The sequence below is a fragment of the Solanum pennellii genome, chromosome 3 (assembly GCF_001406875.1).
Source record: "Solanum pennellii chromosome 3, SPENNV200".
Classification (NCBI taxonomy): domain Eukaryota; kingdom Viridiplantae; phylum Streptophyta; class Magnoliopsida; order Solanales; family Solanaceae; genus Solanum; species Solanum pennellii.
Window position 1 is genome coordinate 72,900,142 of NC_028639.1, and position 24,008 is coordinate 72,924,149.

The window sequence follows — 24,008 nt, forward strand, 5'->3', positions numbered from 1 at the left end:
TTAGAGCCTACATCTTAGTATAGTATACGATATTTTGATATTTATTTTATAAATATCAAATATCGTATCTAATATAAAAAATAAATAACTAAAGTCATATCAAATACATAATATCCATACCAAGATACAAAACAAAAAATTTCAAATTTGATATGACAGTCGATTTATACAATATCATGCCCACACTTATCTGTAACCTATAAATTACATATCAATCATTAAAATAATCACCAATACATATACTATAGAAGGTTATTTTTATCACACTCCTTCAAATATATAATGAACATAGTATATCTTATGCATTAAAATTACTTTATTTTTATACCTACAATAACTTTAGTTTGTATTAGTCTTTATTGATTTAATATATTATATGAAATAAAATGCAATTTATTTGTTTTTTAAAATTCCTAGTGGCTGAGAAGTGAGGGTGGGGATCCCAACTAAATGCTACAATATATTGGTGGGCATGTAGTAGAATGTCTACATCCTATTTCCAAGTGTGTATACAAAAATATATCCACCTCAGATATAATATTTTTCTGTCTCTATCAAGAATTTAAAATCTAGATTTTTTTTTTGTGGGAGGAATCTAGAGAATTTTTCTACTTGATTTGAGCCTAAATATCTCAATCCTTTGAAAAATATTAAATACTAGAGTGACACGTTTATTCTTTAGAAAAGAACTCACAAAAAAGCATCACAGAGAAATAGTAATAAAAAGAAGATTAATATATTGCAGATATGCTAATAGATATGATCAGGTGAAAGTGATTGAGGTGGATATGTTTGGTGTAACAGAAATGTTTTCTGTCGAATAAAATTTTGTAGTCTATTTACTTACTTTAACAAAAATTAACCATTGCAAATGACACCTCCATGCCTAACAATAGCAATTAGTGCCAGGTCTGCAATGTTAGTCCAGTCTATTAATACGGCCCATGTTGACTGTAATGGGCCAATAGATAGGCCCAAAAAAGAATTGATGGAAATATGTGAAATAATCACTTTCATTTTCCTTGTGGCATTATAAGTTGGGCCACTTATTTCTACTAAGCATGTTTGGATTGACTTAGAAATTGATCAAATCTATTTTAAAGTAATTTTTACAGAATTTACATACTTTTAAGGTAAAATTATAATTTGTTTCTTAAAAGATTATAATTACAAAAATTCCTCAAAACGGATACAATAATATAAGCATTGATTCATTAATCTAATGCGCGAGGTACATAATCATTAAGTAAGATACATTACATTTTATACATGATACATTAATCTGATGTACATTTTATACATTATACACTAATTTGATGCGCGAGATACACTAATTTAATGCGCGAGGTACATTTTATACATGATTCACTTATGTGATGCGCGAGATACACTGATGTGATGCATGAGATACATTAATTTGATGCGCGAGATACATTAATGTGATGCACGAAAATGAGAAATTTTAGAAATTTGTAAAACTTATAAGGGATAATGGTAACAAGTAAACTAAAAGGTGGAATTTCCGTAATTAATCGTATTTTTAATGTTTGAAAGTGTTTGACAAGATTTAAAATAACTTAAAATAGTTTAAAATGACTTAAAAAAGTTACAACTACAAATAGATCTCCCCTCCTTTTTATTTTTTGTTTTTTGACTTTAATTTCTTTTTAAATCAATCCAAACCGACTCTTGTACCAGTAAAGACATAAATTAAGTTAAAAAATCACTAAGTTATGCCTTATATACCTAATATAACACAATTTAGGTTAGATAATGTAATTCTTACCAGATTAGTGCTAGACAAGGAAAGACTTGTCTAAACTTACATGTCTTGCAAAATTAGATTAAAAACAAAAAATTAAGGGCACAAGATAAATCAATTTATATAAATTGTATATAGATATTAACCATTTTTTGAAAGTAAAAGTTAATGTCGTTTTAAAAGCTTTCAAGTCACCAGAACATCTTTTTGGTCAAAACATGTCGTTGCAATTTAGACGTCCAAACAAAAGCAAAAGAAGAAGAAAGGAAAAAAAATTATAAAGGGAAAAGCTAAGGTAACAATGATTATACTTGAGTTTGTCCATTATGCTGCAAAATTATCACAACCATAGCTGTATTTGTAATCTTTTTGTGCAAAGTGGTCCTTTTTCTTCAGTTTAATCGTACCATAGCACAACAAAACAAAAGAAAAATGTTACTACTGATTTAATTTGGTGAGGAAAAATATTTTTTTATCAACCAATCATCATGATAAATAATGATGTTCATGTGAGTCAGTTGACTTGAATTAAATCAAATTGCTCAACTGACGAAACCTTCACCAAAATTAACATGGTAATTGATGTGAGTTAGTTGATATTCTCGTGAATTAATCGTTCAGTAAATCCAACTTAACGATAAGTTTGATTGACATTTTTTCCTTAGCCATTGAAAAGTGTTGGGTTTTATTTGCCCTGATTTCTTACCATAAATAGGTTTTCCTTTTAGGAAAAAGTTTTGGATTGACTAATCTTTTTTCTTGTAGGAAAAGGTTTAGGACTCTATAAATAGAGACGTGTTCCTTCTAACTTAATCAGCATTCACAATGTAGTCTTAAGGGCTTTGAGAGTTTTGGTTAGGGGGAGAATTTATGGGTCACAACATTGATACGTTATCACTTGTGAACCTCTCATGTATTCCGAGTGAATTGGTTGAGGTTGTTTCTCTCTGTATTTGGTACTCTTATATTTATAGTGGATTGCTCATCTCCTTTGTGGACGTAGGTCGATTGACCGAACCACGTTAAATCTTTGTGTCTTTTGGTATATTTCTCGTTGTCTTCTTACTCATGGTCTTTTGAGGTTTGCTTTGCTAGCTTCCACGTTAACACCTGGTTATTTTCGATCCTAACAAAAAAGACACTTGGATATGTTATGTTATAGAAGTGGAACATTAAATAGTGAAGAAAGAGAGACGGCTGGTTAAGGGAGGAAATGAAACTAGATAATCAGAAAATTTAGTCAGAATTTGATCAAAAAATTTAAAAATTGATAATATTTTTTTTATTTTAAAATATATCTAATCTTTTTTTATTTATTAATTAAACAATATTAAAGTTAAAAATATAAAAATATTCAAAAAGGTTGGCCAAAAAGATTTTTTTTGGCACAACAAAGGGCTACTATAGATACTACTCCCTCCGTTCCTTTCTACTTGTCCACTTTAGAATTGACATACATATTAAGAAAATAATTAGTTACATAGTGAGTTTACTATTTTATCCCTATTAATTATAAAGTGGATGAAAAGTTTTATATTTTTCAAAATAATTAGTCATTTATTGAGAATATAATGGGTAAAAAAAATTGTTCTTTCTCGATTTGTCAAAATGAACAAGTAATTGAAGACAACTATAAAAGAAAAAAGTGAACAAGTAAAACGGGACGGAGCTAGTATTAGTGAAAAACTCGAAACCTTTAAAGCAACGAGGAGAAATTGCTCCTATAGTAAGAAAACTAATGTGGCTTGACTAGAAAAAAGTTACTTCAAAATTATTTTGGAATAAGTTATTTCGTCAAGATATAAATTTAGAGGTAAATTTACTTCCAATAAACCCTCAAACAAACTTTTTGGTCGTTATTTGCGATTGAAATTGAAGTCAAGACGACAAGATAGCATTAGCATGCGCGTGGAAAGTAACATGGACATTGGCTAGTTGCACTGTAAAACAAGTACAAAAACATATACATATAAATAAAGAAACTTAATTTTTGTGAAAATGAGGTATCAATATTAGCTTTGAAGAAAGAAAGAAAAAAAAGTGACTATTTATATGAGGAGACAAAGTAAGAAATCATTGTCCTGAAAACCAATCCCGTTACAGATTTTTTACTAGGAATAGCAATTGGTTCATCTGCTATAATTTCACAGTGCAAAGGTGCACTGTATCCAGCCTGTAAGAGGTAAGACAAATTAAGGAACAGTAAGTACAGAATTTTCAATTATGGTACTAATAAAATCTAATAGCTAGTACAACAAATCAGAATTTTTGAAGTTTTATGATTGGAATATCAAGTAATTGCATATTGATTTAAGTTTTGTGCATGTTTTAGTGAATAGTAATACAAATACAGAGGTTGGACTCTTCGGTCAAACTCGTAGATGACCCACTACTATAAAGTCATTATTTTACCATTCAAATTACTTATTTAAAAATGTTTATTGATTATTTTCATACATATGTTGATTGAATTGGTGAGAAAAAATAGTAGTGTTTTCACATGGAACTGTTAGGTATTTCAACGAAAATATATCTTTCACCATGCATTTTTTCAGTGAGCTGATGAATGAAATAACTGATATTTTATTACACAAAATTTTCATTGATTTACAAAGCGAAAAATCTTTATTTCTTAATAGAGTCCTTCTAGCTCCGCCCTTGAGTTGGGGATGGATAAAATTCATTCAATTCACTCTAAAGGATCTCCGGGTTGAGCCATGAGAATGCAGAACCTCTGGTAGGAGTTGAAAGGGGGAGACCTCGATTTGAAGTTTATAACTTCTTATGGCAACCTCAATCAGTTAATATATCATAATAATTGAACTAACAATCAAATATCTATAAGTACTTTGATGGATTTTTTAATATTTGTACAAAGTATGTGTAAAAGCTAATGTTTATATACACGCGTTTCTCCCTTGAATAGATTTACGTAATGCAAATTTAAATTAATTTACGTATCATATGCTATAAAAAGGAATGATATATAGTAGTCATTGGCAGATTTAGTATTTTAAGAGTGCTCTTAAAGTGGCGGAGTCAAAAATATAAAAAAGACATGTTAACAATGAGATTCAAACTCGGGCACAACAACACTAAAAGATCCTTAAGCTCTCACCCTAGAGCCAATGGACCAATCAGATCATTTGTTCACTAAGTGCTCTATGTTAATTTTATACAAATATTTTTAAATTTCTTTTTAGATATATATATTCCGAGACGAAGGTAATGGATGCTCGAGACCTGACGGACTCGGATCCGCCTAGTAGTTAGATGAAAGAATAAGACCTTCTCCCCACTCCTTTTCCTAGTTTATTTATCAAAGGAAATAATGAAAGCACTTGAATTATAGGGCAATATAAGCTCTCATTGTCACCCAACCATAAATGGTACATCATCCCTTTTATGTTCATAGTTATCTAGACTTGTGAAAGCAACTTCCAGGACATCCCCTTCAGGTAGACCATTTATTGTGGTTCTCCAAATAATAATAATGCCAGAGAGTCTAAACTTCTTAAATAGGACAACCCACATATATATTAATAATTAATATTCCCCACCACCACTATACTTTTTAGGACTTGAAATTGAAGGATATATGCAATATAATGTGCAAGTATTTGCAAAGGCGGCGGCATGTATATATGGAAAGGAAGAATTAAGTTATTAGTGGCTTTACTTAATATTGAAGAAGGAAGTTAGATGGCTAAAAATGAAATGAAAGTGGAAAGAAGATGGACTAGTGGACTCAATTAATGGCTAGGGTTTCAAGGGAGGTCTAGTAAACATCATAAGCAAAAAAAAAAAAAAAAAGAGAATTACTATTAAAAAGAATATGATAAAGTGATAATATATTCCTGATCGAGTTCGAATTTTGTGAGTGAAAATTGTTTGATAGAAAAAGTTTTATTGAACTTGCTCCATAAAATTATAAAAAGTCATGTATGACTTTTGTCATTCTTTAATCAAAAAAGTGAAATGAGTTATATTCTAATTACATGTAAAATTAAATCTCGAACCTAACTCAAACCAGTTCAAAGGATATAAGGAATCAACTTATTTCATTAATCAGCGATGTGCGACTGAAACATTTAGAAGAGGTCTTGCAAACATCGATAACAAGTACAAAGCATAATTACCACCAAGGTATACAGTGTGATGATTGGGAATTACTCCAGTACACCTAGTATAGTTAATTAGAATTAATGCTTTACCTACTCTTCAATTAATAAGACGTCCAAATTAATCAAATTTGCATTCAAAATATTGATAGAAAATAAAATAAAAACTAAAAGTAGATGGACAATAATGGCTGAATGGGTAGGGTTTATAAGGGAAGTCTATTGTAAACATCATGAGTATGAAGTACAAGTAGAATTTTTTTCTTTTTTCTAATGAGTGTGTGCTACACTAATACTATTATGATATTTGGCTCTAATTATTCAACACCAAAATATCACTATCTATAACTTGGTACAAAGTCATTCTGATGAAAAAATAAAGTGGGGTAATTAGAAAGAGGGGTTATGGTGGTTTTTTTTTTTTTTTTTAATTATGGAAGAGATAGGTTTTTCTTTTTAGTGAAAGTGACATGTAGTTCTGAGCATTCTGGTCAAAAGTTGCTTTTGCCTTAAAAACATTTTCTATAGACTGACTGACTACTCGTGAGGAAGAGGCCATCGTAGCTTCTGCTCACACAACGCAAACTCTTACTGTTGTAATATATTACCTCAAAAATCTGAGGTAGTAATATGTTTTGTAGTTTGAATTACTTTTACTTGTCGACTTTAGAACTGGCTAAACGTGTATAGTATAATTAACGCAAAAATTTTTAAAGGGGATACTTTGTGAATCGAGCAAAGACCTAAATACAAAAAAATAGATATAGAAAAGACCTTCAGTGTGAGATATAGGATGAGTTTTATTAAACAATAAGTGAGTTTCTTACTTATTTTTATTTTTTAGTGTTTGGTATGTGGACGAGATGAGAGAGGAGTGATGGTGTGGGGGTGGTGGAGGTTGAAATGGTCAAGGGAGGGGGTGGTAGTGTTGAAAAGAAATAATAAACTTACAACGTTACTTTTCTAACTCGTTTCTTTTTTTCTATTAAAGAAGTAATTTTTTTTCATTTATAAAAGAAAATGAGAAAATATGGAGTCACTAGAAATGGAATAATTGAAAAATATATTTTAAAATATAAATTATTTTTCTTCCTACCGAACACACTCTATAAACTCCAAGCTTAAAGAGGGAAATTAAACTCTCCCCAAACAAAAAAAAAAGGGGAAATTAAAAGGACAATAATTTTTCTTCTTTTGAGTTGAGACTAAAGGCAAAAGCTAACAAGCAAATAATTACTCTCTTGTATATTTTAGTTTTAATTTTTTTTTCCACATTAGAGGAGAAGGGAGAAAGGGTAAAGCAGAAAGGGATGTTACTCTACTGATAGTCTGAACCCCTTCACCTCAACTGTGGGAAGCAGGGAGAATTCGCTAAAACTTTAATAACATATTCAGTAAAATCTTTTATAATGCGTCTAAGAAAAGTAAAATGTACGTAGAACTTATCCTACCTCGTAAAAATAAGGATTGTATCTAAAAAACCCTCGACTCAAGTATTATATATTAACAAAATTACAAATTAACTATCACTCAATCCCAAATATTTCCTTCAAAGTTGTTAGGGATCACTTAAGGGCCTTTCTTTTTCTCCCTTTTTCTTCTTTATTTTTTTATGGAGAAGATGAAGGTGAAAGAGATGGTGGATGATGGAGCTAGGAAAGAGGAGATTGAAGGGTATTTTTTTTGTCAAAGTATGTGTCAGTTGCTATCACGTGAACTTGAAACTAAGGGACACCATTAGAGAAGACTTTAGCTATAATATACATTCATTTCTATAAAAAAAATCATAACATAAACATGCCCTTTTTTAATTTAGCTTTTAACTGACAGTTATATCTTTTAAATTTGATTATGTATAAATAGATATTTGAATTTATATAAAATTTAAATAAATAGATAATTTGTTCTACCTAACAACGTTGTGTCCTACATATATTATATCTGGTATGATACATGTGTTACTTGTTTAATTTTATATAAATTTAAATATTTACTTGTGAACACCTAAAATTAAAAGATATAAATATCAAGCTAAAACAAAGTTTAATGAGATATTTATATTTAATTATGCCAATATAAAATCAGTTGTAACTATACAACAAGTACTATAGTGTCCCCTCCACTCTTTTTTTCTCAAATTCCCTTTCATACTTTAAAACTCCCACATGAGCTAGCTAGAGAAGTCTTTTCTTTTTTTAAAGATTCCTAGTGTTTGCATCAATTTAAATATATTTTGACTAAATTTATAGAATATTTATCATCTCTTATTAACAACATGTGTCATATACATAAATGAATAGAAATTATGAAATACAGTAGTACTTCTTTTTATTTTTTCTAATAAAATTTAAACGTGAAACCTCATGATTCCTAATTATCCACTTCAGTAACCATCGATTCACACCAACCCTTGGTGCAAGCGAAGCCTTCTTTATCTTTATAGCAGATAGGGGGCCTTTGTAAAGATGGAAGTACAATTACACCTCTCTTTGTCCCTTTGCAGGTAATAACATAACATGACTTCTCTTTATCTTCATCTTTCTTTCTTTGTCAACAAGAACATACACCACCATGAATGTCTCTCCCCTTAGCTAATATATTCCAGCTAACTAGCTTAAATATATAGTGCTAATACTTGCACGAACACAAAAATAGCCACTAATATACCTATACCTAGCTATTATTATTATCATAATTAAGCACACACCAAGCAACATACATGTAAAACCACATATTTTTAATCACCTGTCCTTCTCAACCAAAAAGCTATATTATCATATCATTATATTGAAAAAAAATAAAAAATAATCACATATCCTTTCCCACTTTGTCTATGTGCTATCTTTGTATTCAAAATTTATATATCCAAGAGAATTATGAAGAGTCTCTCTCAAAAAAGTTTTGATTAATTTATAACCTTTTTTTTTCCTACTTTTTGTTGATGCAGCTAGGTAGCTAGATTATTAAAAGTGACAAACTGAAGAAGCTGATGTTTGTGGTTATTTCAACTTCAATACAAGTGTGCTAGGTTGTCTTTATCAACCAGTTTCTTTTTCTTTTTTTTTTTAAAAAAAAAAGAAGATGTACCCTTCGAGCAATAACAGCCCCAATATTTCCAGCTCTTCATCTTTTTTTCACATTAATATTCCATCTCCTTCTATGCAATATGAACCCGAATTCATCCAATATTTCCAAGATTTTCAATTCATCCAACCTAGTTACGATCAGAATAATCTCGATACCAATATTACTAGAGAAGATTCGGACAAACTAGATAAAATAGAAGAAGATCAATCAATCATAAAAAGCTGCAATAACAAGAAGGATGAGAAGAGTAGTAGCAGTACTAGTACTATTCGTAGAAAAAACAACAAGAGAACTACGAGTGGTAGTGCTGGTGTAGGACCTTCGAAGAAAGATAGACACAGCAAAATCAACACGGCACATGGCCCAAGAGACCGAAGAATGAGACTATCACTTGAAATTGCTCGCAAATTCTTCAATTTGCAAGACTTGCTTGGGTTCGATAAAGCCAGCAAAACTGTAGAATGGCTACTCACAAAGTCAAAATCAGCGGTGAACGATCTGGTTCAGAAAATTAACAAAGACAAATGCAGCGGTAGTACAAATCCTAATATTGCTACTGTATCATCTCCTTCCGAATCATGTGAAGTTATCTCTGGAGTAATCGACGAATCAGCTGCAACTAATACAGCAGAAACTCACAAGCAACAGAAGAAAAAGGTTAAGTCGATTCGTAGGGCAATATTTCATCCCGTTGTTGCAAAGGAATCAAGGAAAGAAGCAAGAGCTAGGGCAAGGGAAAGAACAATAATAAAGAAAAGCCTAAATGATAACACGAATAATAATAATAATGGTGATCAATCTATGGCTGATGAGGATTTAACAAGATCATTAGGATCTTGGAATACTACATTTGAAGATCATCAATCAGGTAGTCAAGGCTATAATAATAATAATAATAATATGAATGTTGTTGATAACTTTAATTTGGTGGATACTAGCAACTGGAGCCCATTTATGTTCAACTATCACCAGATCAATACTGAAATTTCTCAAGAGGTATGAATTAATTTAATTAGTGAATTGTTTTTTTAATTATTATTAATCCGATCGCAAAGTATTTATTTGTATTTTTTCTGTTGCAGCATCAATTGACGAACTTCCAGTATTCTGGGAAGTTATGGGAAGCTTAATTAGGGCAAGGAAGTTCTTGTTGATTTAGTGCAACTTCAGAAGAAGGCTATTTGGTCATGTTGGTAATGTAAAATGAATTTGTCTATTTTATTATTATGTGTATTCCATGAAAAAACAACTTGTATTTTTCTTATAAATAAGCTCATCTTTTTCTTTCAAGTCATTCTCAATAAAAGAAAAAAAAAAGAAACACCTAAAAATAACTAGTATGTCCATTAATAATTAATCATTAAAGATGGGAACATTAATCCACTAATTGATAAGCAGTTCCATTCTTTGACAGTTTACCATTTAGTCATAAAATTGACTTTATATCAAAATCCAAATATTATCATCATAAAGTGAAAAGACTTCTTACAAAAGTCCTAGATCACACAATTATCTTTAATTTGTTGGAGGTAAGGTTCGATCCCCTCGTATAACCTATACTTTTTATGAAATACAATACCAAAATATATATGCCTAACTAAGAAAAAAAAAACAAAGATATTGTTAAGGTTTTTTTTTATATCTTATTGGCTCTAAACATCTCATATATATTCAACATATAATTAACTTAATATCTTAAAGTCAAAATTCTTCTGTAGATAATGTTTGGGTAACTGTCCACTCATACATATATTCTGATGAAGTTTCAAAGGGATTCCAAAACTATTATTTGCATGATAAGGTAGATGCCACACATATAGAGAACAAATTAGTAGTAAAAATTAAGATTCGAAAATCTTATAGTAATATTGTACAATCCAAAATTTTAACTTCTTCATTAAATCTTAATATGAGTGAAAAAAACGCATGTATTAATTAGCGGAAACATAGGGAAAATAATCTTGAGGTGAGATTAGATGGAATTTAGTTGCTAGAAGTATCAACTTAGGACCAAGAAACTACTCGACCTAACAGTGACAATGGTAATATTGAACTATGAATGATTCAGATAACTAGGCATAATGTTCAAGGAGAATGATTTAATAGCTAAAAATATGACACATAAAATCAAAATAGTAAGGATGATTGAAGCAAAACAAGAGAAGTGCTACTTGTGTGTTATGTGATAGAAGTGGTATCTTAACCAAAGTGATGAAAGTCAAGCTCTACATACAATGGCATTAAAAATCAATAAAATTGAATATATAGGAGTTAATGATTGGCCTCTAAAGTCAAACATATCCATAAAATTAGCATCATAGATCAATATGAGTTCTATGATGGATGTATTGTCATAGAAGATTAGACAAAAATAAAAAGTGATAGAAGGTGCAAGTAGCTAGCTAGTACACATAAGATAAAATGAGAAGATCGCTTGAGATGAGCCTGAAAGTGTGAGAGTGTTAAAGGGGACGAGGTAGAACTAAAATCACATTGAAGGTACTAGTCTTGAACGACCTACAATCTCTTTGAATCCATGGAAGTGAAAGAAAGATAAGAGGAGAGAAAGATCGCTATATATAGGCGATACCAAATAGTTGGAATTAAGTTATGGTCATGTTAGTATACTTGAATTTGAGTCTACTAGACTTGTTAGATATGTATATGTTAGTAAGAGTGAAGAAAACTTCTACCGCTAGTAAACTAGGTTTTATAACATTGAATTGATCAGATCATGAGCTTAAATGAAGCGACACACATATATAGTAAGGGTTCATATGGTCTATCTCAACTTATTTGGAACTGAGTCATACCACGTTATTGTTGATGTACTGAGAATAATCATACAGATTTAACGAAGTCTATAGTTTATATTAACGTGATTGGCGTAGAAAATAGAGGCCTTAAAGATGTTGTTTTCATGAAATCAATCAAATAATTCTCTATATCAACATCCTATGTATGTTAGTGAAGGAATTTTAAATCATCAGTCATCACCAGTGACCTTATAATCCTTGATTAGTTATTCTTTGTTTCTTGCCTTTGTATGGCAAATCAAAAGGAATAAAATGATACTGCTAACTATTATAGCACTTATTAATTAGTTTCTCTACTAATTGATTATATCATTCCATTAACCTAAGTGGATGAAAAGACAAATTTATTAGGTCTATCAAAGTAGTTTGAGATGAATGGTCATAAATATAATGGTATCATTTCCAGAATCATTACTATGATCCTAGTTGTGCCAAGAGATTCTCTTGTTTAAGTTGTGCATTAATTCTGAGTTCTCTGATAAAAGAAATCAACCTCCGACCTATTTCAACCCTAAAAGTTAGCTCGTAATTAGAGGAAAATTGTCCGAGATATTATAAAGAGACCCTGCACCCATCCCATTTTCATCCGATCACATGCATGTGACTCTTCAACACTCCACTTCCTAACATCGGTAAATAAGAATTGAAATGGGTGCTGTTTTAATACTATGAACCTTAAGTCTAACTCAACCTCGGTTGCCCAAGAGAGTCCCTTTTTCATCCGATGTGAAACGGCCTTCAATACTTTCAAAGATCTTTTGGTTGGGAACAAGTTATCCTGTATCAATCATCATGGGATAACTTATCCCACCATGTATACGTGATAACTTATACCGTCACACTATGATATAAATGGTGGGATAAGTTATATTCCAAACATGGCAACTGAACAACGCATCAAAATTTTATCCCTGAACTATTTTTTAAAAATCTTTTAAGACTATTTATTTATATCCTTTCCCACCAAACAACCTCTGATTGACAAAACTTTTCATTTCTGCAAAATTAAGGTTTAGTCACAAAAGTCAGAGAAGAGGATAATGTTGTAATATTGAGGGATGAATTTACTAGGTTACATTCATAGTATTTGATCTTTACTAATAATAAGTCACATCTGATCTGATCAGTCACACACCAATTAATATCGTAATAGTAAGTTTTCCACTATTTTAAAACGTAATTTAAATTTCAGGTACAAGACAAATTATTAAGATATGCCGACTACTTCAATAATTATTATTTACTTCAAGAAAGAATTTCTCAAAATCAAATCTTGACGACCTAGCTAGTGGATGACATTAATTAGTTTTTGGTTCATTAGATGAATGAAGGTTACTGATCTCCCATGCATAGAATGAATACAAGCCATAATTAATTAAAGATAATAGCTTAATTGTCATAAAATATGTTCTTTCAGAGGCAATTAACACTCTTTATAAATGTCCCTTGAGACAATATTTTGACATTGGATCTCATGACAATTAACTGATATTACTTTGTCAATGTCTAGTTAATTATCGCTAAAAGCCCTTTTTATTCTAGTATTCATTGATATAGGATGTATACTATTGAATCTATGTCATTGACAAATCTAGGCAAAACAAGACGATGTTGTTAAAGAATTTAAAGGCATCAAATTGGAGTAATTTCTCCAATCTTCTTAATATGATAGTTTAAATCGATTTACATGAAACATTGGACATATATCCTTGGAGGCTAAGGTTTATGTCCTCCTCCTCGGTGCATGGACTTTCGAATAGATCGATAGGGGTCATGTCAAACCCCACACCACATCCGTTTAATATAGCACTCACAAAAGGTTATTAGTAGATGAGGATAACTATATGGGTGGTCTTGAGGACCAAGAAATATAGGTAGTGACATATATATAGTACTGAAAATGATTGCTTAATGAGAATAAAAGGTTAAATGAAGAGAGTTACAAAGAAATAAAAGGAGAAAAGGTAATGGATAGGTTAAATGAACCAAAAAAAAGAGAAGCAAAAAGTGGGGAACAAGAAATGAAACATATCCTCATAGGTGACATTCCCAAATGATTTATCTTTTGTTTATTGTGACCAACATTTTTAATTCCTAAATTTCTCCTCAAATATATGCATATAATTAATTATTAGACCTGAAGAGAATTAATTAGGATCTTAATTTGTCACATCTTCTTGCATCTTTGTTAAACTTGCAAGGTTTTGGCTTACGAATGTAAGTACAATAGACATATCACCCAAATAGGTGTGATGTGGTGGATAAAATTACTCCTTTATCAAATAAAGGTTTCAGTTTTAAGTCCTAGAATGGTATTTTCAAATCAACCCTATACGGAGTTGAGTTTCAATATGAGTATCAATTATTAAAAACGGAATGAAAAAGCAAAGAAAAAAAAAGTTACTAGACACTACATAAACTAAAACTCAGGTTTGATTTTAATTATATATAGGGAAAAGGGTCTGATATACCCCTCAACTTTGTCATTTGGAGCTGATATACCCCTTGTTATGAAAGTGGCACATATATGCCCTTACCGTTAAACAAACGGCTCACATATACCCTTTTCCTCTAACGGAAATGAAAAAAATAATAATTTTAATCTAAATTTTTATTATTTTTTTCTAAAAAATATAATATCATATGAGTAAATTTATTCCTCGTCAAACATATTTTTTTGACTTTTTTTTGTTTCAATGACTAATTTATAATTATTATTTTGATAATCAAATTTATTTATGCTTCACTAATATTCTTGTAAAACTTATTGTAGATGACCAAATTTTTTCTTCAAATATGAAATTAAATTACAATACACACAAAAAAATTAGTTTAATTTTTTATTCTTTAAACTAAGGAATGAAAGAAAAAAACAAAATAAGAATAAGAAATTCAAATAATTATAATAAAAGAAGTCAAAAAATAATTTATGTATGAAAAAAATTAAAATATACCTTGAACTTTGATAGAAGAATCATATATACCCCTAAATAATTTTTTTAAAAAAATTAGAAGTAATAAATATAAATTTAAAACTAATTTTTTAACTTCCGTTAGATGAAGGGTATATATGAGCCATTTTATAACGGCAGGGGTATATGTGAGCCGTTTGTATAACGGTAAGGACATATATGTGCCACTTTCATAACAAGGGGTATATCAGCTCCAAATGACAAAGTTGAGGGGTATATCAGACCCTTTTCCCTTATATATAAGAAAATGCTTAATCTGACCTAATTACAATTATACTATATACATCTCTCTATATACATAATAATTAATCTATATAAAGCATGTACAACAAATATATAAAGCATTAATTAGCATTTGGATCTTGAGGAGTGCTCATGTTCATTAAAAATTTAAAAACTGTAATGTGTAGTTTATAAAACTATTCATATTTAATAAATATTTCTTTTGAAAGTTGAACATTTTAAGGATATGAAATTTTATATAGTTGAAAAAAGACAATTAATTTTTATCTTAAATATTTAAGATAAAACTTATTTCGGAACAAAATTATTTTTTTTAAAAACGCTTATTTTAAGACAGCATGAGTATCAATTTACTTAAATGATCGCATATATATAAACCAAGTGATTTATGTCCATCATCATTATGTAAAAGTTGTCAAATTAATTAGATTTTTTTAATTTAAAAAACAGAATGGAAAGAAGAAAAATAGAAAGAGACATGTTTTTGTATACATTATATAATTTCCACCAACCCAAACATATGATGATTGTTCTACAATCCACACATGACACTTGGAAAGAATATTCCAGGCTGAGTCCAAGTGACCAAAAAACTGAGTCTGAGACACAATCGTCTATTAATTAATATTATCGATGTGAAATATCACGTGTAGAACTTGTTTTTATAAATGATGATATATGTTATTATTGCAGGCCCCTCTTCGCTTATGCATTTTGTCTTGCTCTCCTCTTAGAAAATTTAAAGTTACATTAAATGTAATAAGTTTAATTTTAATTATATTTTTATTTTAATATTTTAATTTCATATTATTTTGAATTTTGAATGCGTTTCTAATTTCTACCAACCCAAATAGTGTAAAGTAAATACTGTAATAGCAGTAATATTTGACTTGGAAGAACTTTACAGCCATGATATGAATTCGAGAATTCAATTACTTGGTTTAATTAGCTGGAGTTAGGAAATTACTATCAATTTTTTTAAAAAAGAAAAATCCAATAAAATTCACCAACTTTAAAGGAGTTTAGTGAAGATTGCAATTTCTTAATACTTTAGAAAAAAATTTAAACACATATGATATTAAGTTTAATTTTTGATATAGAAAAAAAGAACTAAAATCAAGAAGCATAATAGTGTCGCATTTAAAGACAGGTCCACCTAAGAGCACATGCACCAATTAACTTCAACAAAAAGCATCCCTCAAATGGCACGCAACCCGAGTTGTGTAAATAGATTTCAAACAGACAACCTAACGTATACAAAGTGATGCTCAAACCACGCGTCCACTAAGTAAGCTTCATCCCATTATGCCATTCTATTTACATTTTTATGTTGGTATACATCAGTTAAATGGGTATTTAATAAAACAGGCATCTTCAACTAACGTGCATATACTTTTAACTATGTCTAAATTTTGAATTCGCCTCTTTGAGACCCGAACGGATAGTACAGACTACAGAGCATATTTGCAGTCAAAATTAATGAATTGTGGGAAAGAAGAGGAGTATATGTTTCTCAGTGTACTATTCGACCCACGGCCACAAAATTTTGAACCTTATGGTGGCCCGGGCACACCATATTTGGTCCCCCATCCTATAAGGTGGAATTAGCTTAGCTGCAGGCACCTACAGCACAAATTTAGGGTTTTTTGACCTATCATATTGCTTCTGTGTTGTCTTCTTCCCCACTAGGGTTTCTGTATATACACGTGCTCTACCTGCACCCTCTTTGTACCATGAACTCCTCTGATATTTTTTCTTCTAACCCTAGAACAAAGATAAAATTAGGGCTCAGATTCGACGGGGAAGGGTGAAAATGGAATAAATGCCTAAAGCATTTCAGATCCGAATTGTGATGGAATAATTGAGATTCAAAATTCAAAATTGAACCTGTCCCGTTCCAATACAGATATTGGACACTGGTGTAAAAGGTAAAGGAAGAGCATCTGAAACTGTAATTGGGGAAAAAAGAACCCTAAAATATATGCCTTATAATAGAATTTTATTTGGGTGTATTTTTCTGATGTGATAAGAAAAAAAAAAAAAACAAGAAAGTATCAGATGCTTAACTATGCTACAGATGATAGATAAGTTTATCTAATTAATTACCATTTTCTGGTTCTGCTAATCTGAAGCCGCCTGAAGAACCCTAACCTGATAGAGCGCCGCGCCTGGGGAGAGGGCTACATATAAAAATGGCCGGCTCGGCTGCAAAACCAAACAGCTAGTCATGCCTTTTTTACATCATTACGTGGCTAGAATTAATTGGCCACCGCCTAATAGGCTAAGACTAGTAAAAGTGAAGCGTTCCCTTAAAAGAAAAAAATTCATCTAGTCGAATTCAAAATCTTTAGAGAAATTTATCGATTCAAATTCAAAATTTTAAATTAAATTTGAAAAAAATCATTCGTTTATCACTCTGTGCTTCTTAATTAATCGGTCACTCTCTATATAAATATATCTAAAGCCTTTGGTCGAACAAAGTAACATTAACTCCATTGTTTGTAATGCTACTAAAAGAAAAATATGTTGTTACTAAATGTATCTTTTGTCGTAGCACATGCAAGATTTGAGTGCTCTAGTTTAGTAGGAATTAAGGTGCTTTACTGAAGTAAAGTTTAGCTTAAATGTGTAAATAAAATATTCCGACAAATGTAAGCGCTTTTTTATTTATCCTTCCTTTGATTATTGATTCCAGTTAGTTTATAATATACCTTGATTTTGAAAAATAGTTTTCACGCTACAAGTCTTTAATATACGTTTAATAGAATAAGTTTTTATTGTACCAAACACCCACTTGACCTAATTGAGATAAAATCAAAGGATGACACGATTGTAGAAGCTTGTCAAGGGTCAAATTATATGCACACCACCAATAATAAGAAGGCTAAAGGTCACGCATGGGTCAAATTAAATGATCAATCACTTGATGACTTTTATTCTCAATAGAGATGTCAAGTACATTCTTTTTTTTTTTTTCTACTTCCCCTTCATGTGGTTTAAGTGTAACGCACATTATATAGGGCCAAGCAAAATAATTGAACAAAAAGCTTGTGTCAAATGTTGTCTAATCCTAAAGGACCCCCTTATACCCCTTCAATAGAGATGTCAACATTCTCAAAAGCAAAAATTAACAATACAAGATATTTTTATGTGTTTCTATAGATGCCTAACGTTGATGATGTCTTCATCACTTGTTCATTATCTCTTTGTTTCAAGCAAAGACGTATGAAACTAGAGTTTTAGATACAAATTCGATAAATCATCTACATGTGTTAAACAGATTCACTTAATATGTATAAATTGATTCAGAACAAAGCAAACTGATTTTTTAACAATTCAGAACTCATAAATTTAAAATTTTGAGTACGTACGATAATCATGTTTTCAAGTGTCATTTTGTATTACTACTTATTACTCTAGTACTATTGCAGACATTGATGTCAATGATCGGTTGGCATCTTTTAGCCTACAACATTTATAGCCTGTCAATCGGCAGCTTTAACTTAATTCTTAGTAACATTGATATATGCTAAAATTAAGTATTGTTCTAAAGTACCATCACTAATTATTGGTATCTTATGATAATCTGTTTCTCATTATTGTTCTAATAGTATAGCTATTAGAGTGGAAACTATTGTTACTTTGTTTAGCTGATAATTATTGTGAGAATATAACAACAATATAATCGCTTTGAAGAGGATAGTTTGTATTCAGATTTTACACCTATCTTATAAAGATAAAGAGGTTGTTTATGACGAATTTTTAACTCAAGTAAAGAATTTCAAAACATGTATAAAAAGGGAATAGTAATAGTGAAGAATAATGATAAAAACAATGGTGAAAAGAATAGTAACAATAGTAAATATAAGATAACTTAAGCCAAAAAGAACAACATATAATAATAAAAATCAACAAATAAGATAATATATAGAAGGTAATACTAATACTACTGACAAAGAAATTTAGACGTAACCTTCTATGATAATCCTCGACCTACATGTTCGGTCACATACTTAGTAAGTTACAAATATGTAATGTCATGCCTAATCACCTCTTTTCAGTGTTATGAAGATATACATCACTTAATCATTGTTAAACCCCAAATGTGAGAATACAAAATACGTCTCACAATTATTGATTTAATTAGTTGTAAATATCATATTTACCGGTTTATTAATTGTTTTAATCACTTGCATTGTTCTACATCAAAACAGCACTCCTATACTATAGAGAGTATCAAATTTCATGCCTTTAAGAATTAGTTGATCTCCTACATACTTGGCAATTGGCATGAACAAAGAAAGCCAACACGTGAAGAAATAATATTGTTAAGAAATTTTTGTCAAACATTTTCCTCTTTTTTTAAAAAAAAATCGAACTAATAGCAAATCAATTAAACTACTAAGATATTAAATTGTTTCATAAACATGTAAAAATATTTGAAACATCTAAATGGCACCCTCTCTTGGAGCAAACTCAAGCACTTTCTCTTCTTCCTTGCCCAACCCAAAAGTATATAGTAATTTTTTCCAAAAGAAAAAAAAATCATGTGCATTGTATGTTTGTATTGTTTCGAAAATCTTTTTTTCTATGTTGATTATGCACAAATATCACACACCAAAAGTATTTTTATTAATCCTAGACGTCAAAATAATCATATAAAGATTATTAAAATGTGTATAAAGTAGGTAGCACAGGAGTTGAGTGAGAATCATGAGAATTGATATTCTTTAGAAGCCATATCTACCCATGAGATATCACCGTACTGATGGGCCTTAAGGGTCACTGTGGGCCGGATACTGCTTAATTGCTCTATGCCTCCATGGTCATTTCACTTGGGCTATTCTGGTGGCGATCGGAGCGTGTTGAATTAAATTTGAACGGATCAGAATAAGTTAAGATAAATCAAAATTTGATTTTATCGAAACTTAAAAGGGATTTTTGGATGGATTTTTCAGGTTGAATTTGATTTTGCATCTCTAGGCTATTCATGTAAGCATTCTTCTACATTTCGCATAACGTAATCTTTGTATCTAATCTACTTCATAGTTTGATGACTCACTAATTAATAACTTTGTACCAGATTCAACGCGCAACTCCTTTCATATTCTCCCTCAATACATGTAACTTTGATATCAAAAATATTTTTACATACACATACATAAGAAGAAAGACTAACGAGAGAGTCGGTGTATCTCAGATACATGCAAATCACAAATGTATATGAAATAAATTAAACCTTATTTAGTCCGTATTTATCTTAGATATACGTATCGTTTTTTTTTTTTTTCAACTTAAACTACAAAATAATTTTAACTTTTTTAAAACATGAACTTCTATCGTCTTTCTTCTTCCTTTTTTTTTTTTTTAAATTCAAAAAAATATTGTTCAAAGGTCAAATAATATTTTATTTAGCTTCAAATATAGGAGTACGGGAATATCCCCAAAAAGCTGGAGTGAACAATATAAATGGGCCAGGGGCCTGTTGTTCTGAGTTGGACTATTAGGCTTAAGGACATATTTTTACTTCATTTAGCAAACTTCTTAAAAGCCCAAATATGGGCCTGATCTAACTTTTATAGAATGATTACCCAATCTACATTATCATCATCACTTTTCCCTCTAGTAGCAACAACAAACTTTTTTTTTTTGCTTGATAGAAAGTGAAGAATTTAATAAAACACACGATTTCACTTCTAACAGATTTCGTATTTTTTATGTCTTAATTTATATGAGTTAGTTTGATTTGTGGGTAGAAATGCTGTCGAGGTTCATTCGAATCCATCCCCCGCGAAAAATATTACTTTCTCTTTCTCATTTTATGTGAGGTAGTTTGACTTGACAAGAAATTTAAGAGAAAAGAGGAAGACCGTTAAAACTTGTGGTCCAAATGAATGATAGAAATTTTGTAATTGTAAATCATTTAATCAAGGGTAAAATAAATATTTTACCGTCAAATTGTTACTTCATATAGAAATATGTCATTCTTTTTTAGATTGACTGAAAATGAATGTAGGCCACATAAATTAGGACAGAGGGAGTACTATTTATATAAGGTTAAAAATATTTTTTTTATATACACAGTAGATGTTGAACCCACTTCGATTAGTTCGTGTTTAGTTCTTCAGATTTTGAACTCACTTATTAAAAATCTTAAACTCCGCCATTGCTTGCAGCATAGAGTTTAATAAAATAAAGAATGATTTTTCAAATTTGTGGTCTAAAAAATGTCATTGATGTTGGTGAGACTATAAATTATTTTATTAAATGTAAAAATAAACATTTTAAAGTTAAATTATTACAAAATATAAAAATAAATTTTTTATAACTGACTAAAAAGAAAAGTGAATCATATGAACGAGTAGAAAGAAAATTTATCATAGATATTTTGATTGAATTAATAAGAAAAGATAAAATAGTATTGTTAAAAATATTTTCACTATTTTAATAAGAAACTATTTCATACAATGTATGAAATTTGTTTCACTTGTCAAATAATATATTCACATATAAAGACAAACTACACTGTATAAATCTAAAGTGAAGAAGACAAAAAATTTTCTGTGTTTCGTTTTTATTGCAGAGAATGAATCCTGGAGTTCCAAAAACTCCTCTTTTTAATATCCTAAAACGACAAAACAATTTAAGGAATGTCCAAATCATTGCATCTTTTTATTTTTTAAAATTCCTAATTCGAAAAATATACTATTCCATAACTAATTACATATCTTTTTAACATGAGTATCGATCGGTTGACCCACATAGGTGCCTATTCATTATGATATACTTGAAAAAATAAAATTTCAAACAAAATATTTTTTTTAGTAATATATATATTGGGAATTTGAAGGTGCAAATAAATGAGAAAAAAAGACATGTTGTGAATTGCACCTCTTTATCTAAGTATTTCATTGTTTATAAATTCAAAGATCTCTTACCTCATATTAAAGGTTCTTTTTTTTTTAAATTTACTGTTGCAAACACAGTTGGATAAATAAAAAAAAAAACAAGAAATTCTAACCTAGTTATTTCCACTCCTTTTTTTAAAAAAAAAAAAAAGAACTAAAATCCTTGTAATTTCTACACTTTTTTTTAACTCAATTTGTCGATATATAAACCTAACCATCATATTAAATTTATTTTAAATAACATAAAAACAAAAACAAGAATTATTTTATCTCATATCAACTATTTTTGTTATTTTCACTTCATAATACAACAACACCCAAGGCACAACTTTATTTTTTAATATTAAAAAAATGCTAGTTTTAGCTAAAAGAAAGAGTTCTAGAAGAAGAAAGAGAAGTGATTGAAACTGACCTGAAATATTGCCCTAATAATGTTCCATCTTCATTTCTTTCATAACTTGTACAATTTTTCAAGCTGATAAATGAAAAACAAAATGTCATCAACAAGCTACGTACCACTTATTACATAAATATGATGATTTTTTAGAAGAAAAAAAAAATGAAAACATTTAGTTTAGCATCATGAAATAATTCCATATTCTTCTTTCAATTTTTAAATTCAAAAACCTCTACCTTATAGTTTTGCTTGAGCCGTTAGCCCTCGAGAATAGAATAGTAAGGCCATAATACCTTAGAGATCGAACAAATCACTCATTCTTCTATTAAAAATAAATACACAAAGGAATGACACCTTTAAACCAGGGCCAATTTTAAAGAATAGAAAAATCGACACGTATCTAATTACGGTCCCAAAATTTGAAAGAGGACCATTAAAAGAAATGTATATTAAGTACCTATCGTTTTGGTGGTACCAATGAAATACAGCTAAAGTAAGAAACTTCTTATAAAGGCTCAAAACTCAAAAAAAAATAAAAATAATAAAGTGTATACTGTAGCATTAATGAAAATCGATAGCGGCACGTAATATGACGGGACAATATTTCCAACAAATCCCTAAAAGAAAGATTGCATAAATCAATCACCCTATATAACATCATGATCACTACTATTAATTTTTAGGTTGTACCTCTAGGGGATAAGATTGATATACAGTATTAATACTACAGCTTTATAACAAAAAATAAGGGAACGTTTTTTATACGCGAGATTAGATAGATAAGGATATTATATTTCGTTATCATGTTTTATGTATATATGATATAATTAATCTCATCATTTTTAATATATAGTAGGATAAAATAATCTAAAAGCTGATTATTTTCAAAAATCAGTTGTCATGTTTTATATCATATTATTTTTACGTTTTATCTCGACTATTTATTATTCTTATTCCATCGATCAAACGGTCGATAATTCGAAACTGACAGAGTGACGGTAGAGTAAGCTTTTGGCATGGCTGACCATGTTCCAAAATCATAATGTGTTATGCAACACGACGGTCTGAGATAAGCTATTGAATTTAAATAGGCATTTGACTATAGAAGTTAAGAGCGCAGTATCAAGTTTTTCTTTTTGGAATTTTCAAATTTTAATATATTATTTTTAAAAAAAAGGATCTCAAATTCTAAATTATGGTTCAAATAACATTTATATATAAAAAGGATTATGCAGACATATGATTATTAGTAACATTTAACGTAATACCTTGAATAAATAAACTATAATTTGATCATTTGATAAGATTGTACTAAATTTTGAAAGTTTTGATAGTTCACAAATTGTGGGTCGTCATGTTTATACATAAATGTTAAATTAGGTCTTAGGCCTAACTCACACCGCCCGGTGCTTATCATATGGTGCGTGGGCAATTTTTGATTTTGGAGGCCCAGGGTGAAACGGATCCTTCTCTGATACCATATTAAGTTAGGTCTTAGGCCTAACTCATATCTCAAAAGCTAGCTCAAAGAGAGGAGAATTGTCCAAGCATTATAAAGAGTCCACCCATCTCATTAACCACTGATGTCAAACTTTTGTCATTCTTTGACATAAATAAATAGAATTCTAAAAAAAATCAAATTACATGTCCGATCAGACATAAAATTTCTTCAAATCATATCCGACCGATCAACCAAACCTTA

General features: G+C 29.8%; 1 protein-coding gene and 1 long non-coding RNA gene across 4 annotated transcripts; one reads left to right on the forward strand and one right to left on the reverse strand.

Annotated features, from left to right (window-relative positions):
* Positions 1-8,190: 8,190 nt before the first annotated feature.
* LOC107013914 (transcription factor TCP12-like) lies at positions 8,191-10,260 on the forward strand. 3 transcript variants are annotated; one of them, XM_027915418.1, is made up of 3 exons: positions 8,191-9,838; positions 9,909-9,966; positions 10,053-10,260. In XM_027915418.1, exons 1-3 carry the CDS (start codon positions 8,965-8,967, stop codon positions 10,060-10,062), a joined length of 942 nt encoding a protein of 313 aa, XP_027771219.1. In that variant the 5' UTR covers positions 8,191-8,964; the 3' UTR covers positions 10,063-10,260. The 3 variants fall into 3 exon arrangements, with proteins under 3 accessions (XP_027771219.1, XP_027771218.1, XP_015069276.1); XM_027915417.1 differs by having other exon boundaries at positions 8,196-8,386; positions 8,831-9,966; XM_015213790.2 differs by having other exon boundaries at positions 8,196-9,966.
* A 6,026-nt stretch (positions 10,261-16,286) lies between these two features.
* Positions 16,287-22,754, reverse strand: LOC107014100. Its single transcript, XR_001456194.2, has 4 exons — positions 22,543-22,754; positions 22,322-22,384; positions 17,108-17,206; positions 16,287-16,765 (listed from the first exon to the last, which is right to left on the reverse strand). It is a non-coding gene; the product is annotated as an uncharacterized LOC107014100 (long non-coding RNA).
* Between the last annotated feature and the right edge of the window lie 1,254 nt (positions 22,755-24,008).